At 48.9% G+C, this 19,031-nt stretch overlaps 1 protein-coding gene across 7 annotated transcripts in view; it reads left to right on the top strand.

Annotated features, from left to right (window-relative positions):
* The window catches only part of CNTFR (ciliary neurotrophic factor receptor), an 841,679-nt gene that overhangs the window by 450,871 nt on the left and 371,777 nt on the right, over positions 1-19,031 (top strand). For 6 of the 7 annotated variants that reach the window (XM_068253005.1, XM_068252965.1, XM_068252959.1 and 3 more), the window contains one exon: positions 8,473-8,551. In XM_068253005.1, the coding sequence (XP_068109106.1) occupies positions 8,473-8,551 (79 nt within the window). Of the gene's footprint in view, positions 1-8,281; positions 8,367-8,472; positions 8,552-19,031 lie in introns of those variants that run through there. The other variant, XM_068252996.1, reaches the window with a different exon arrangement.

Raw genomic sequence — 19,031 nt, 5'->3', positions numbered from 1 at the left:
AAAGAGACTGGTTCATCACCTGTCTGATACAGCCCTAACACAGTCCCCAGCCGCCGCGACAACCCTCCACCGATATCTGCAGCATGGGGAGCCCAATCACTCCCATAGATATACTTCTGGCTTTGTGCACATTGCTGAACACACATCATCAGGTCTGTCTGCCATTGTCCTGTCATCCTCTGGGTGATGGAGGGAGATTGCTGGTCCTGTCAGTGGAATGCTGCAGCCGGAGGGTGATTGTAGTCTGGCCTCTGATGGGGGGTCACAGCAATCATGCGTAGATAATGAGCAGGGATAGGAATCCCCGTCACTCTGGGAAGCGCCTGATGATGTCACACAGCGTTTCCATGTAGCAGCGCTCAGGGGCACACTTGTGTTGGAGTGACAGGGACATGACAGGTGACAGCTCTGACACGCTGGGGGTCTCAGGAATGTGCAGGACATGTCAGGGACCTGTAGTAGCAGCCAAAGGAAACCCCCTGCGGACAGTTATGTCACCGACTCACTGATGACCTGTCAGACTGGAGACGTCCTGCGGTCCAAGACATGAGTCACTAAGGCTGGAGTACATGAGCTGCAAAAGTCATACAACTTCCGTGGGCTGAACAGATTCTTTTTTTTAATTCTCTGTTATAAAGTAGGGAACAGAATATATCACATGGGTCAAATGAGAACATTGTGAGGTTGTGCGGAGGTTTGTAGATGAGTGGTTGGGGGGATGCAGGTCTGCGGCACCCACATAGTTTTATTAACCCTTTAGCAGTCAATTTATTTAGAGGCTGGCAAGAATTCTGGGCCAATTCATTTTAGCACATTTTTTTATTTGTTACATTTCCTTTGCTTGTAATTAGTACTGCTGTAATGTGTGTTTATGGCCACTTGTCACTAGGGAGCAGTGTGAGCCAATAACAGAAGGCTTCTGCTTCCAGTTTCTATATTTTCTGCTAGCAGAGAGAGATCAAAGCATTCCAAGAATGTACAGCACAATGTGTTCTGCTGACTGGGGTCAAAAGCAACGTGAGCTAACTCTATTGAAGCTGCTAATGAGTTAAAGAGAAGTTCCAGCTATGTGTAAGTCCTCTGGATTTTAATAAAACAGACTCTGATTCGCTCACCCTTCAGTATTCCTTGCTATCTCCAAGGAAGACCCTGGTGACCCTGGCGGGGTCAGTAGGTTCAAAACTGATCTTTCAGCGATTCGTGGATTTGGACTTTTAACCCAAAAGAGTATCTGTAACTCTCTGATGATGAAATCTACGCCATCCAGTGGTCCCAGCTTCTGCCAGCCCCTTGCAGCCAACCTGTGCCGCGCCGGTCCCCCACGATCCTCCGCTCTCTCGCCGCAGTGCAGTTTCGTTACCGCCGACTTGTAAGTTGACGGCAACTGCGCCCGCACGGCCCTGGCCACATGTATCCTTTTTCACGTTCCCGTCCTGCAGGACGTTATTGCGGACAGGAACGTGAGGAAGGATAGGCATGGCCAGGGCTGTGCTGGTGCAGTTACCGTTGACTTATGATTCGGCGGTAATGAAACTGCACCGCGGTGGGAGAACGGAGGATTGTGGAGGTCCGGCGCAGGCACAGGACAGCTGCAAGGGGCTGGCAGAAGCCGCAGGTAAGTGAAACACTTTGCAGAGTTTCCTGTGCTGCAGAGGTTATACGGTGTTGCGGGGGGCCCCCGGCTGTGCCATGCAGGTTGTGACTGCGGCACGGTGGTCAGATCGCACTCTCCGCAGTGGGAGGGTCGGCCGTTAATCTGATATATCACTAAGGAAGATTCATTTAACCTCAAGTGACAACAGTGCCAGTCAGCCCCCGGCCTGCGGCCCACCCAAGCGTGCAGAAGAGTCCCACTCAGGTCTCTGGGAAAGTAGCATACGCTTAAGTGATCCCGCATCAATCTGATTTAGTGGATTTTTTAAATGTTTTATTGGAATTCTGTTCAGAGCAATCAATAATAAATGTACGATCCAAATAACAGGGCCGTAAAATCTCCAGACCAACAAAACACTCATAAAGAAGACAAATACAATCACATAAATAATAATATGCAGATAACATTATTTATTTTGTTTATATAACTCTGATAAATTCTGCAGCGCTGTACAGAGATCACTGATCCATTCCCATCAGTCTCTGCACCAGAGGAGCTTACACTCTAATCTCCTCACCACAGTCACACACTATTATTATTATACATTTATATAGCTCTGACATATTCCACAGCGCTGTACAGAGATCACTGATCCATTCCCATCAGTCTCTGCACCAGAGGAGCTGACACTCTAATGTCCTCACCACAGTCACACACTATTATTATTATTATACATTTATATAGCTCTGACATATTCCACAGCGCTGTACAGAGATCACTGATCCATTCCCATCAGTATCTGCATCAGAGGAGCTTACACTCTAATGTCCTCACCACAGTCACACACTATTATTATTATTATACATTTATATAGCTCTGACATATTCCACAGCGCTGTACAGAGATCACTGATCCATTCCCATCAATCTCTGCACCAGAGGAGCTTACACTCTAATGTCCTCACCACAGTCACACACTATTATTATTATACATTTATATAGCTCTGACATATTCCACAGCGCTGTACAGAGATCACTGATCCATTCCCATCAATCTCTGCACCAGAGGAGCTTACACTCTAATGTCCTCACCACAGTCACACACTATTATTATTATACATTTATATAGCTCTGACATATTCCACAGCGCTGTACAGAGATCACTGATCCATTCCCATCAGTATCTGCATCAGAGGAGCTTACACTCTAATGTCCTCACCACAGTCACACACTATTATCATTATACATTTATATAGCTCTGACATATTCCACAGCGCTGTACAGAGATCACTGATCCATTCTCATCAGTCTTTGCACCAGAGGAGCTTACACTCTAATGTCCTCACCACAGTCACACACTATCATTATTATTATTATACATTTATATAGCTCTGACATATTCCACAGCACTGTACAGAGATCACTGATCCATTCTCATCAGTCTCTGCACCAGAGGAGCTTACACTCTAATGTCCTCACCACAGTCACACACTATTATTATTCTACATTTATATAGCTCTGACATATTCCACATCGCTGTACAGAGATCACTGATCCATTCCCATCAGTATCTGCATCAGAGGAGCTTACACTCTAATGTCCTCACCACAGTCACACACTATTATTATTATTATACATTTATATAGCTCTGACATATTCCACAGCGCTGTACAGAGATCACTGATCCATTCCCATCAATCTCTGCACCAGAGGAGCTTACACTCTAATGTCCTCACCACAGTCACACACTATTATTATTATACATTTATATAGCTCTGACATATTCCACAGCGCTGTACAGAGATCACTGATCCATTCCCATCAATCTCTGCACCAGAGGAGCTTACACTCTAATGTCCTCACCACAGTCACACACTATTATTATTATACATTTATATAGCTCTGACATATTCCACAGCGCTGTACAGAGATCACTGATCCATTCTCATCAGTCTTTGCACCAGAGGAGCTTACACTCTAATGTCCTCACCACAGTCACACACTATCATTATTATTATTATACATTTATATAGCTCTGACATATTCCACAGCACTGTACAGAGATCACTGATCCATTCTCATCAGTCTCTGCACCAGAGGAGCTTACACTCTAATGTCCTCACCACAGTCACACACTATTATTATTCTACATTTATATAGCTCTGACATATTCCACATCGCTGTACAGAGATCACTGATCCATTCCCATCAGCCTCTGCACCAGAGAAGCTTACAATCTAATGTCCTCACCACAGTCACACACTATTATTATTATTATACATTTATATAGCTCTGACATATTCCACAGCGCTGTACAGAGATCACTGATCCATTCCCATCAGTCTCTGCACCAGAGGAGCTTACACTCTAATGTCCTCACCACAGTCACACACTATTATTATACATTTATATAGCTCTGACATATTCCACAGCGCTGTACAGAGATCACTGATCCATTCTCATCAGTCATGTGACTATGTAGCGCTCGCATTGGCCTCAGTGATGTGCGGTGAGCTGTATAAGCCATGACAGGTCCTCTTGCTGCCGCCCAGTGTCAGGCCTGGGCTGTGTCAGGGGAAATGGCTGCACAGGACAGATGAGGCCATTAATGTTACATCAGAGGAGCGGATTCAGTAATAATTGTGGCTTGCGTTTAATCTGTCACTGTAAGTAATCTGTGATTGTACCAATCTGAAGAGGCCGGAATCATCAGACTTCAGAAAATCTCCTCTTATTTATCTCACTAATTCCGGCAGAGCAGGCGAGATTCTAACGCAAAATCACCTCCTGTAATGTCTTCTCCGGTCTCTGGTTGTGCTGCGTGTATCTATAGAAGGTGTCCGGTAATATGAATGCCGGGTAATGCCCATAGTAGGATATCATTGTTTACACTACCCCTCTTCTTCTTATGCCTATCTCTAACCTACCCCCTACCTACTCCTAACACTAATCCCCACCCTTCTACCCACTCCTAACACTAACCTACCATCTACCTACTCCTAACCCTAACCTACCCTCTACCTACTCCTAACACTAACCTACCCTCCACCCACTCCTAACACTAACCTACCATCTACCTACGCCTAACCCTAACCTACCATCTACCTACTCCTAACCCTAACCTACCCTCCACCCACTCCTAACACTAACTTACCATCTACCTACTCCTAACACTAACCTACCCTCTACCCACTCCTAACACTAACCTACATTGTACCTACTCCTAATACTAATCCCCACCCTTCTACCCACTCCTAACACTAACCTACCATCTACCTACTCCTAACCCTAACCTACCCTCTACCTACACCTAACACTAACCTACCCTCTACCTACACCTAACACTAACCTACCTTCTACCTACTCCTAACACTAACCTACCCTCTACCCACTCCTAACACTAACCTACCATCTACCCACTCCTAACACTAACCCACCCTCTACCTACTCCTAACCCTAACCTACCCTCTACCTACTCCTAACCCTAACCTACCCTCTACCTACTCCTAACACTAACCTACCCTCCACCCACTCCTAACACTAACCTACCATCTACCTACGCCTAACCCTAACCTACCATCTACCTACTCCTAACCCTAACCTACCCTCCACCCACTCCTAACACTAACTTACCATCTACCCACTCCTAACACTAACCTACATTGTACCTACTCCTAATACTAATCCCCACCCTTCTACCCACTCCTAACACTAACCTACCATCTACCTACTCCTAACCCTAACCTACCCTCTACCTACACCTAACACTAACCTACCCTCTACCTACACCTAACACTAACCTACCTTCTACCTACTCCTAACACTAACCTACCCTCTACCCACTCCTAACACTAACCTACCATCTACCCACTCCTAACACTAACCCACCCTCTACCTACTCCTAACCCTAACCTACCCTCTACCTACTCCTAACACTTATCTACCTACTCCTAACACTAACCTACCCTCTACCTACTCCTAACACTAACCTACCATCAACCTACTCCCAACCCTAACCTACCCTCTACCTACTCCTAACACTAATCCCCACCCTTCTACCTACTCCTAACACTAACCTCCTCCACCTACTCCTAACCCTAACCTACCCTCTACCTGCTCCTAACCCTAACCTACCTTCTACCTACTCCTAACACTAACCTACCATCTACCTACTCCTAACCTACCATCTACCTACTCCTAACCCTAACCTACCCTCTACCTACTCCTAACCCTAACCTACCCTCTACCTACTCCTAACACTAATCCCCACCCTTCTACCCACTCCTAACACTAACCTACCATCTACCTGCTCCTAACCCTAACCTACCTTCTACCTACTCCTAACACTAACCTACCATCTACCTACTCCTAACCCTAACCTACCCTCTACCTGCTCCTAACACTAACCTACCTTCTACCTTCTCCTAACACTAAACTACCCTCTACCCACTATATTTAACTCTTTCAGGCATAGAAAGAAAAAAAAAAGGAACACAGCCTAGTTATTTGTATGCTTGGCACTGTACATACACATGTCTATGTCACATGTCACCTCGGGTATCCTTTAAAGGCCAGGCAAGTGTTCAGGTCAAATGGAACTTTTTATAATTATGATGGTTTGAAAATATCTCTATTGCAGAGTGAATAATTTTTATTTTTTTCTGGTGATCAGCTGATCACAATCTTTATATATAAATTGGCCGTTATGAGAACGAGTCCTTCACTTGATGTCTGCAAAAGAGTCCCATTGTGGAATGGCTGGGGGGCGATGACATCATAATACTTCGTACAGCTATGCTATTGTAGAAGGGGGAGTGGCCAAGACCAGGCTTAAAGTATTTAAAGGACAACTGAAGATTCTTGAGCGGAGACTTATGAAGTCTAATGACAGTCTCTACTCAGTTCCTGGCTCTCTCCTCCATGTTTCGCACTATCTTCCTTAATGGATTTTGATGTATCTGGGCTACATATACCCGAGAATACTTTATAAGGGCCTGTACACTCTGCTGCGCTTGCGCTGCATTTTTAAACTCGCGTGCGATTTTTAAACCGCAAAGCCTTCATGAAAATAGAAAAAATTGCACCACGATTTTCATGATTTTTCAAGAGACCTTGTGATTAAAAAACGCATGCGATTTTAAAAGCGAAAGCGTAAGCGCAGCAGTGTGTACAGACTTGTGTAAGAAAGTTGTCTTTCCCTGTTATTTTATGAAAGAATGTTATTTGTATTATTTCACACTGTTGTTATATGTTTAATGGAATATTTGGAATTCTAACAAACTTTTTCACTTGCTGCGGACTAACCTTGGTACTTATTTAACATTTGTTCACACATGTTTAACATGTTCTCTTTATTTGAAAAATCAATAAAAATTGTTGACAACAAAGGGCAACTGAAGTGAGAAGAATATGGAGGCTGCCATATTTATTTCTTCATAAACAATACCCATTGCCTGGCTTCCCTGCTGATCTCTTTGGCTGCAGTAGTGTCTGAATCACACCAGAAACAAGCATGCAGCTAATCTTGTCAGAGCTGACAATAATGTCAGATACGCCTGATCTGCTGCATGCTTGTTCAGGGGCTATCGCTAAAAGTATTAGAGGCATAGGTATTGCTGCCTCCATATCCCTCTCGCTACAGTTGTCCTTTAATGGGAACTCGAAGTGAGAGGGATATGAAGGCTGCCATATTTATTTCCTTGTAAACAATGCCAGTTGCCTGGCAGCCCTGCTGATCTTCTGGCATTAGTGTCAAAACCCTGGAACAAGCATATAGCGAATCCAGTAAAAACCTGAGTCAGCTGAGTCAGAGTACCTGATCTGCTGCATGCCTGTTTGGGGTCTGTGACTAAACGTGTTAGAGACACATGATCAGGAGGTCTGCTAGGCAGCTGGTATTGTTTAAAAGGAACTAAATATGGCGGCCTCCATTTAACTCTCACTTCAGGTTCCCTTTAAAGTGGGATTATACTCCTAAAACTAAAATTTCATTAACTACTCTTAGGTACATAAAATAACATTTGAAAGCATTCCCAGGAATTCCCTGTGTATAAAAAAAACAAAGTTTTTTCCCACTGCAGAGAGCAGGAGAAGCTTCCTTATCTCTGTCTCATTGGCACATGTAATCATTGCCAGCCAGGAGGAGACACTCTCTGCCTGTGTCTTCACTCTGCTCCCCTCCCTCTGCTAAATAGACACACCCTGGCAACAGCTAAGTCACTTCAGCAGAGGGAGAAGGGCAGAGTGAAGACACAGGCAGAGAGTGTCTCCTGGCCGGCAATAATTTAATTTGCCAATGAGACTGAGATAAGCAAGCCTGTACTACTCTCTACAGAGAAAAAGGTTTTTACACACAGGCAATGCCTGGGAATGCTTCCAAATGTTCTTATGCAACAAAGTAGTAGCTGAATGTTTCGTTTTCAGAGTATAACCTCACTTTAACAGCCTCAAAGAAAGAAGGGGTCTTCTAAGAACACTACAAACAAGTGTGCCCAGCACTACACACGGCACTCAAGTAAGGAGAGATATAGTAATGTACTGGGTTATCCTAATGGCCACATTATAAAGTTAGAAGAAGCTGTGTTGTGGAAGCGCGTTATTATTCAGCCAGTCACTTGCATCTCTCGCCAGCTTCTCCCGCGATGAGAGAGACGTCAGTGTCCAGCCCAGATCATTAATTCTCAGGCGAGTCTCCGGGTCCCCCTGCCCGCCGGTCGGCCAGCAGCGCAGGGCAGGATGACTCACAAGTAACGCGCCCGCGTCCTCCTTAATAGGTGATGGTTTAATGCTGCTTTCTAATTCCAGCTGCTCCCCAGCTGCTCCCCCACCAGCCCTAACCATTCTCTCTCTCTCTTTTTGTCTTGTGTGTCTCTGCAACAGATGGCAAACCCAGTGACATCAGCCTGCTGCATGGTGCTCGCCGCGGCCGTCATGGTGTACGCACAACGACACACCGAAGGTAAGTGAACGCAAAGTGCGCTTCAGTCCGCCGTGGCATCCGCACGATGTAGTGTCCGAGAGAAGCCGGGTCACCCAGCGTCCGAGTGTTAACCCCCTGCATGCCTGGGAGGATCTAGCGCACGCCGGACGCCTCTCCCCCCTCCCCCGCCTCTATTGGGCACGCGTTGTTACTTTCCGAATAAACAGGCCTGACGTCAGATATAAATAAATGGAATGGAAGTATTGGCAGAGGGCCGGGGTTTTGGCGTCAGGCGGCGCGGCGTTGCAGACGAGGCCAACGTGCGAGAGCGGCCGTGACAATCGCCGTTCTGCGCGGCATTAGAATGACGGCGTGTGATGTCAGCTGTTTAACTTATCAGCCGAGAATGGCAATGATGAGTCACTGTTGGATTATTCTAAAAATAGCCTGATCTATTTAAAGGGCCAGTCTGCCCAAAACAGATGTTTTGTTGTTAGATGAAGGGTTAACTATCACCTTAAAGCAGCAGGGTCAGCCATACTATGCCAGGGAAAAAAACACATATATAAGTAGATAACTACTTACATAACAGATGTACTGTACTGTCCACGTTTTGATGACAATGAAGTCTAAATAGTTAATAAAGAGAATTCTGTTCCTGGCATTTGCCATCTTGATTCCCTCTGACTGAAGCCAATCCTGATGTCATTTTCTCCCTTCCTTTTTTTTCCTCCTAGAATCTGCACTGTCGTAGCTAGCTTGCTTTGCAAACATGTGAGCACTCATAGATCATATTTCAGCGGCTTCACACTGAGCTGCCCGCAGCCAATCAGTGAGGAGCAGGAATGTGGAAGGGGTAATGACAAGCTTTCTTTTTGTTGGCAATGTATCAGAATAGAGCCAGGCTGACTGTGATAAGATTTATTACAGCAGAAACATTTCTGATTATATTGGAGTGTTTGCAATGCAGGGTCAGGTTACAGGATGCATAATAAACACAGAGCAGTGAGTAAATGGAATTTGTTTTGTGGCTGACAATCCTGCTTTAATACTTTTTCTTCCACAGAGCAGCTAATTTGTAAACACAATATGTTAACCCTATGTCTGCTTCCATGAAAGCAGGAAGTAGACACACTGCAGATTTATTGCAGGAGTTGTACCAGCTGTAACAAAGATTTTTTTTTCTATAAAAGTTATTATGCTTTTGCTTATCTTTAAAGTGAACCAGAGATGAAGCCCCCTCATGTATTTTACCATATAGATCAGTGGGAACATTAGAGAAAACACCTACCCTGCTCTCTGTTTCATCCTTCACTGCTCAGCCTGCTTCTAATCAGCCCTGATAAAATCCCTGACTGAGCATTCAGTCTGGCTTTGCTCAGGAATCATTATAGCTGAGTCATTATAGCACAGCCAGAAGGGGGCAGGCTTGGACTTAAGGGAGTCATCAGGCAAACGATAGTAAAATGAGTGGTACTTATCGGGGGCTTCCTCCAGCTTCAAGCTCCCAGTCCCACGATGTCCCTCGCCACAGCTCTGCCCGCAGCCGGCGATGACGTCAGAGCGACCTGGAGGTTGCTCTGTACTGCACCTGTGTGAGCGGCGCTGTCAATCACCGCCACGTGGCCCGGAGCGGACTGCGCAGTAGTAGCAGTAGTTCTGCGCTTGCACATTCCGCTCTGGGCCACGTGGCGGTGATTGACAGCGCCACTCACACAGGTGCAGTACCGAGCAACCTCCAGGTCGCTCTGACGTCATCGCCGGCTGCGGGCAGAGCTGTGGCGAGGGACATCGTGGGACTGGGAGCTTGAAGCTGGAGGAAGCCCCCGATAAGTACCACTCATTTTACTATCGTTTGCCTGATGACTCCTTTGAAAAGACATCAGAGAACACAGACTCAGCTATAATGATTCCTGAGCAATGCCAGACTGAATGCTCAGTCTGGGATTTTATCAGGGCTGCTAACAAGCAGGCTGAGCAGTGAAGGATGAAACAGAGAGCAGGGTAGGTGTTTTCTCTAATGTTCCCACTGATATATATGGTAAAATACACAAGGGTGCTTTGTCTCTGGCTCTCTTTAAGAGCAGAGAGGAAGTTTTGAGTTCAGGTCCGCTTTTTCATGGGTGGTTAATATAAGACAAGAAAAGACAAATAACATTTATATTGCGCTTTTCTCCTGGGGGGCCCAAAGCGCCAGAGCTGCAGCCACTAGGGCACGCTCTATAGGCAGTAGCAGGAAGACTTGCCTAAGGTCTCCTACTGAATAGGTGCTGGCTTACTGAACAGGCAGAGCCGAGATTCAAACCCTGGTCTCCTGTGTCAGAGGCAGAGCGGACGTGAACTCAGAACTTCCTCTCTGCTTCTAAAGATAATAACAACAGCATAATAACCTTTAAAGAAAAGCATTTATTGGTTACAGCTGATACAAAGCCTGCAATAAATCTGCAGTGTGTCTTCTTGCTGCTTTCATAAAAAGTAGGCATTGGGTTAACATCCTGTGTTTACAAATTAGCTGCTCTGCCAAGTCAGACAGCTGACACATCTCTGAGATCAAATTACAGGGGTGATTAGTCACAGATGAGGGCGCATTAGACAGGATAAGCTCTCTAAATACATACAGGGTGCATTTCTCTGTGTTTTCCTGCTGTCCTGTGCAAGAGTTCAGGGCCACATTACCCAACACACCGTGCGGCCATATGTCACGCCTGTCTATGTCGCTGGTCTTCATTTTTCTCCTGATTTCCTCTCCCGCGCTGCAGGTTGTGCTGAAAGCTGTCAGATGCTTGACAGCGTTTTCTTCCGCTCGGCTGACTTAATAATAATAATATTTCCTATGAATATGTGTCAGGCATGTTCCGGGGAACTGACACGAGCCGATTGCCTGGAGGAGTTCAGCTATTTGTAGGAATATCTGGCTTTGTGGAGATTATGATGGCGGAGGCGTTCGCTAACGATGTGATAGAGCGCGGGGGCGGCGCCAGGTGACGGGGAGGGAGGCGGAGCTCTCAGGACGCAGAATACTGAGTGATGCGTGCCTGCCTCTATGGGAGAGGAGTGAAGAGGACAGAACAAAGGAGGCAGCACTGATTATGGGAAGGGGCTGATTGGCCATTTCATTGCCTATCTTCAGTACAGGTGCTAATAATTGTGGCTTGCATGCAGATATAATACAAATTGTATGCAGAGAGAAAGAGAGGTTTACTAAAGTGACAGTCATCGTTAAAGTGTTAAATTCCATTTTACTGCTCTGTGTTTATTATGTGGTCTGCGTCCTGACCCGGCATTGCCAGCATTCCAGTATAATCATAAATGTTTGTGCTGTAAGGATTCTTATCTCTGTCCACACTAAGCCACACCCACAACTGTACTGCCCACACTAAGCTGATGCCCACAGCTGCCATGCCCACACTAAGGCGTGTGCAGCATGCACTCCACAACCGCTGCACTAAGCTGTCACGCCCACACTAAGCTGCCACCCACAACTATGCACCTCCCACACTATGCCACTGCCCACAACTGTGCCGGCCTCCACAACTGCACCGCCCACTCTAAGCCACCGCTCACAGGTGCATACTTACAGCCTTTGGTTTGAATATGCGATGATTTGGTGCTGGGGGTATCTTACTTATTTATTTTTTGTAGTTTTACGAGTAAAGAGCTCACAAGGCAATACTAAAAAATCAATTTTTACTTACCTGGGGCTTCTCCCAGCCCGTAGATGTCTTCCGAGCCCCTCGCTGCAGCTCCGGTGGTCCCCGCTGGGTGCCATGAAGCTGGGTCGGCGCTACTGCGGATGTGCGGGCGCACATACCCATGTACCAGCCTTACAGGCAGCCAGCGGGGACCACCGGAGCTGCAGCGAGGGACTCGGAAGACATCTAGGGGCTGGGAGAAGCCCCAGGTAAGTAAAATTGCTTTTTAATCTTGCCTGGTGAGTCCTTTAATTAATGATGTATGAAAAGCCTATAAGAAACCTGTGGAGGGGGATTCTGCGACCTGTGCGAGCCTTGTGGCGCCTGAGTTGGGCGTGGCTATTGCGGACGGTAATGCTATAGTGTACGGGCCCGAGCATGGGTAATTTGGGGTTCTGGCAATCGCCGGACCCTGAATTCCTTCACCATCCGAGTTGCTATGACTTTGGGCGTCAGTATGGTGAGCCGGCATCATTCCCCTCACCCTGCGCCCAACTCACCGGCAACGTATGAATCCGTACGTGAAAGCTGTGCCTGGCCTGAGACGATGCAGTGCAGGGAAGGTGGTTGTCGGTAGTGATGGAGCGTAGCCGGCCTGTTGTGCAGGATCCGGTGACTCATGGCGGACACAGCCTGAGACAGGTCATCAGATTGCCAGCTGGCGGAGACCTTGCAGACCGGAGGCCTGTGTCCCTGGCTTCCTCTCCTGCCCTGGGACTGCCTGTCTGCCCATAATCCGATCATTGCACAGATCTGCTCTGAGTGCTCCCACAGGGCTGCTTGTGTGGACGGTTATGGGAGAATTAGATTGCACGATGACCCTGATGTTGTCTGTCTGGTACCGGGAGAGACACACTGTGACATCACCAGCTGGGTCACTACCAGGGCACAGGGTCATCCATCAAGCCAGGACCTGACAAGATGGCCGCTGTCTTGTTACTGCGCTTGTCTGGGGCCGCTGCTGTGGCGAGACCGCCCCTCACGGCACCAGGAGAGACATATTGTGACATCACCAGCATCCTCTTCCCACCTATCCATAGTACAGTACATGCTGCTCCTCCCCTCTCCATAGTACAGTACATGCTGCTCCTCCCCTCTCCATAGTACAGTACATGCTGCTCCTCCCCTCTCCATAGTACAGTACATGCTGCTCCTCCCCTCTCCATGTACAGTACATGCAGCTCCTCCCCTCTCCATAGTACAGTACATGCTGCTCCTCCCCTCTCCATAGTACAGGACATGCTGCTTCTCACGCTCTCTCACCATAGTACAGAACATGCTGTTCCTCTTCCCTGTCTATAGTACAGAACATGCTTCTCCCCCCCCCCCCATACTACAGTACATGCTGCCCCTCCTCCATAGTACAGTACATGCTGCACCCCTCCTCTTCCTCTCTCCATAGTACAGCACATGCTGCTCCTTCCATAGTGCAGTACGTACTGCTCCGCCCCCTCTCCATATTGTGCTACATGCTGCTTCCCCCCCCCTCCCCTCTCCATAGTACAGTACATGCTGCTGCTCCTCCTTCTCTCTCCTCTCCTCCCCTTCCCATAGTACAGTACATGCTGCACCTCTTCCCCTCCCCTCTCCATAGTACAGTACATGCTGCTCCTCCCCTCTCTCTCCTCCCCTCCCCATAGTACAGTACATGCTGCTCCTCCCCTCCCAATAGTACAGTACATGCTGCTCCTCCCCTCTCCATAGTACAGTACATGCTGCTCCTCCCCTCTCTCTCCTCCCCTCCCCATAGTACAGTACATGCTGCTCCTCCCCTCCCCATAGTACAGTACATGCTGCTCCTCCCCTCTCTCTCCTCCCCTCCCCATAGTACAGTACATGCTTCTCCTCCCCTCTCTCTCCTCCCCTCCCCATAGTACAGTACATGCTGCTCCTCCCCTCCCAATAGTACAGTACATGCTGCTCCTCCCCTCTCCATAGTACAGTACATGCTGCTCCTCCCCTCTCTCTCCTCCCCCCCCCTATAGTACAGTACATGCTGCTCCTCCCCTCCCCATAGTACAGTACATGCTGCTCCTTCCCTCTCTCTCCTCCCCTCCCCATAGTACAGTACATGCTGCTCCTCCCCTCTCTCTCCTCCCCTCCCCATAGTACAGTACATGCTGCTCCTCCCCTCCCCATAGTACAGTACATGCTGCTCCTCCCCTCTCTCTCCTCCCCTCCCCATAGTACAGTACATGCTGCTGCTCCTCTCCTCCCCCTCCCCATATTACGGTACACGCTGCTCCTCTTTATAATACAATGCATCCTGCCTGATTACACTGCAGACTATATGTGGTGGGGGATGATTATCTCATTTCTGTCGGTAGCTGTAGCTTGGGGAAGGTTAACCCGGTTACTAGTCACACGGTTTGGTTAGAGTATTGCGCCCCAGCTGTCGACCTATGTATGTAATGGATGAAGATTATCTCGTGTCTGTGGGTAGCTTGGGGTGGGTTAGCCCGGTTACTAGTCGCACGGTGGCTTAGCCCGGTTACTAGTCGCATGGTGGATTTGCCAGGTTACTAGTCGCATGGCGGGTTAGCTTGGTTACTAGCCGCATGGTGGGTTAGCCCGGTTACTAGTTGCACGGTGGGTTAGCTCGGTTACTAGTCGCACGGTGGGTTAGCCCGGTTACTAGTTGCATGGTGGGTTAGCCCGGTTACTAGTTGCATGGTGGGTTAGCCCATTTACTAGTTGCACGGTGGGTTAGCCCAGTTACTAGTCGCACGGTGGGTTAGACCACTTACTAGTAGCATGGTGGCTTAGCCTGGTTACTACTACTAGTCGGACGTTGGCTTAGCCGGTTACTAGTAGCACGGTGGGTTTGCCAGGTTACTAGTCACATGGTGGGTTAGCTTGGTCACTAGTCGCACGGTGGGTTAGCTTGGTTACTAGTCGCATGGTGGGTTAGCTTGGTTACTAGTCGCATGGTGGGTTAGCTTGGTTACTAGTCTCTCAGTGGGTTAGCTTGGTTACTAGTCGCATGGTGGGTTAGCCCGGTTACTAGTCTCTCAGTGGGTTAGCTTGGTTACTAGTCTCTCAGTGAGTTAGCCCGGTTACTAGTATCTCAGTGGGTTAGCCCGGTTACTATTCGCACCATGGGTTAGCCCAGTTACTAGTCGCACGGTTTGGTTAGCCGGGTTACTAGTTGCACGGTTTGGTTAAGGTCTCCCGTTCCAGCTGTGATCCAGTGTGAGGGAACAAAGCTGAGGGAATGTCAGGCAGTTGTCAGAAGTGTCAGCCTCTGGGGATCGGCCAGCTCCAGCTATTCCACTGAAGGAAGCACAATCCATAATAAGAGCAACAAGCTGTTTATTTTACATTCCTGCAGCCGGGGAAGTGCAAATATACTGCCGCTAAATCAAAGCCAGCTCCCAGGCTGCCATACTGCGCTGTGTGCCGGGGATACCCAGTGCCTGTGTGTGTATATGGGGTGTGTGTGCAAATATACTGTCGCTAAATCAATGCCAGCTCCCAGGCTGCCATACAGCGCAGTGTGCCGGGGATACCCAGTGCCTGTGTGTGTACATGGGGTGTGTGTGCAAATATACTGCCGCTAAATCAAAGCCAGCTCCCAGGCTGCCATACTGCGCTGTGTGCTGGGGATACCCAGTGCCTGTGTGTGTACATGGGGTGTGTGTGCAAATATACTGCCGCTAAATCAAAGCCAGCTCCCAGGCTGCCATACTGCGCTGTGTGCCGGGGATACCCAGTGCCTGTGTGTGTACATGGGGTGTGTGCAAATATACTGCCGCTAAATCAAAGCCAGCTCCCAGGCAGCCATACTGCACTGTGTGCCGGGGATACCCAGTGCCTGTGTGTGTACATGGTGTGTGTGCAAATATACTGCCGCTAAATCAAAGCCAGCTCCCAGGCTGCTATACTGCGCTGTGTGCCGGGGATACCCAGTGCCTGTGTGTGTACATGGGTGTGTGTGTGCAAATATACTGCCGCTAAATCAAAGCCAGCTCCCAGGCTGCCATACTGCGCTGTGTGCTGGGGATACCCAGTGCCTGTGTGTGTACATGGGTGTGTGTGTGCAAATATACTGCCGCTAAATCAAAGCCAGCTCCCAGGCTGCCATACTGCGCTGTGTGCTGGGGATACCCAGTGCCTGTGTGTGTACATGGGGTGTGTGTGCAAATATACTGCCGCTAAATCAAAGCCAGATTCCAGGCTGCCATACTGTGCTGTGTGCTGGGGATACCCAGTGCCTGTGTGTGTACATGGGTGTGTGTGTGCAAATATACTGCCGCTAAATCAAAGCCAGCTCCCAGGCTGCCATACTGCGCTGTGTGCCGGGGATACCCAGTGCCGGTGTGTGTATATGGGGTGTGTGTGCAAATATACTGCCGCTAAATCAAAGCCAGCTTCCAGGCTGCCATACTGCACTGTGTGCCGGGGATACCCAGTGACTGTGTGTGTACATGGGGTGTGTGCAAATATACTGCCGCTAAATCAAAGCCAGCTCCCAGGCTGCCATACTGCGCTGTGTGCCGGGGATACCCAGTGCCTGTGTGTGTACATGGGGTGTGTGTGCAAATATACTGCCTCTAAATCAAAGCCAGCTCCCAGGCTGCCATACTGTGCTGTGTGCCAGGGATACCCAGTGCCTGTGTGTGTACATGGGGTGTGTGTGCAAATATACTGCCGCTAAATCAAAGCCAGCTCCCAGGCTGCCATACTGCGCTGTGTGCTGGGGATACCCAGTGCCTGTGTGTGTATATGGGGTGTGTGTGCAAATATACTGCCGCTAAATCTAAGCCAGCTTCCAGGCTGCCATACTGCACTGTGTGCCGGGGATACCCAGTGACTGTGTGTGTACATGGGGTGTGTGCAAATATACTACCGCTAAATCAAAGCCAGCTCCCAGGCTGCTATACTGCGCTGTGTGCTGGGCAGTGGCGTAGCTATGGAGCTCGGGGCCCTGGTGCGAGTTTTACATTGGGCCCCCCCCCAAGCACTCTATACGTAACAATTGATACGGCGCACCAAAACTTGCCAAGGTCATCCACAGTATTAGAGGTGCAAGAAGGGGATGGGGAACAGTTTGTTAATGATTACTACCATTCAAAGCATCTATAGAAGTGATTACTTCCACCTCAGGACCAATAAACAGCTTATACTTTGGTTTAGTAAGGGCCCCATGGGGCCCCTCTGGCCCAAGGGCCCCGATGCGGTCGCTACCTCTGCAACCCCTATTGCTACGCCCCTGGTGCTGGGGATACCCAGTGACTGTGTGTGTATATGGGGTGTGTGTGCAAATATACTGCCGCTAAATCAAAGCCAGCTCCCAGGCTGTCATACTGCACTGTGTGCCGGGGATACCCAGTGTCTGTGTGTGTACATGGGGGTGCGTGTGCAAATATACTGCCGCTAAATCAAAGCCAGCTCCCAGGCTGTCATACTGCACTGTGTGCCGGGGATACCCAGTGCCGGTGTGTGTACATGGGGGTGCGTGTGCAAATATACTGCCGCTAAATCAAAGCCAGCTCCCAGGCTGCCATACTGTGCTGTGTGCCAGGGATACCCAGTGCCTGTGTGTGTACATGGGGTGTGTGTGCAAATATACTGCCGCTAAATCAAAGCCAGCTCCCAGGCTGCCATACAGCGCTGTGTGCTGGGGATACCCAGTGCCTGTGTGTGTACATGGTGTGTGTGTGCAAATATACTGCCGCTAAATCAAAGCCAGCTCCCAGGCTGTCATACTGCACTGTGTGCCGGGGATACCCAGTGTCTGTGTGTGTACATGGGGTGTGTGTGCAAATATACTGCCGTTAATCAAAGCCAGCTCCCAGGCTGCCATACTGCGCTGTGTGCTGGGGATACCCAGTGCCTGTGTGTGTACATGGGGTGTGTGCAAATATACTGCCGCTAAATCAAAGCCAGCTCCCAGGCTGCCATACTGCACTGTGTGCTGGGGATACCCAGTGCCGGTGTGTGTACATGGGGTGTGTGCAAATATACTGCCGCTAAATCAAAGCCAGCTCCCAAGCTGCCATACAGCGCTGTGTGCCGGGGATACCCAGTGCCTGTGTGTGTATATGGGGTGTGTGTGCAAATATACTGCCGCTAAATCAAAGCCAGCTCCCAGGCTGCCATACTGTGCTGTGTGCCAGGGATACCCAGTGCCTGTGTGTGTACATGGGGTGTGTGCAAATATACTGCCGCTAAATCAAAGCCAGCTCCCAGGCTGTCATACTGTGCTGTGTGCCGGGGATACCCAGTGCCTGTGTGTGTACATGGTGTGTGTGTGCATATATACTGCCGCTAAATCAAAGCCAGCTCCCAGGCTGCCATACTGCACTGTGTGCCGGGGATACCCAGTGCCTGTGTGTGTACATGGTGTGTGTGCAAATATACTGCCGCTAAATCAAAGCCAGCTCCCAGGCTGCTATACTGTGCTGTGTGCTAGGGATACCCAGTGCCTGTGTGTGTATATGGGGTGTGTGTGTGCAAATATACTGCCGCTAAATCAAAGCCAGCTCCCAGGCTGCCATACTGTGCTGTGTGCCAGGGATACCCAGTGCCTGTGTGTGTACATGGGGTGTGTGTGCAAATATACTGCCGCTAAATCAAAGCCAGCTTCCAGGCTGCCATACAGCGCTGTGTGCCGGGGATTCCCAGTGCCTGTGTGTGTATATGGGGTGTGTGTGCAAATATACTGCCGCTAAATCAAAGCCAGCTCCCAGGCTGCCATACTGCGCTGTGTGCCGGGGATACCCAGTGCCTGTGTATTGGGGTGTGTGCGAATATACTGCCGCTAAATCAAAGCCAGCTTCCAGGCTGCCATACAGCGCTGTGTGCTGGGGATACCCAGTGCCTGT

This window comes from Hyperolius riggenbachi, chromosome 1 (genome assembly GCF_040937935.1).
Source record: "Hyperolius riggenbachi isolate aHypRig1 chromosome 1, aHypRig1.pri, whole genome shotgun sequence".
Lineage (NCBI taxonomy): Eukaryota > Metazoa > Chordata > Amphibia > Anura > Hyperoliidae > Hyperolius > Hyperolius riggenbachi.
The sequence above is the reverse complement of the archived record's forward strand: the minus strand, read 5'-3'. Positions and strand labels throughout refer to the sequence as shown.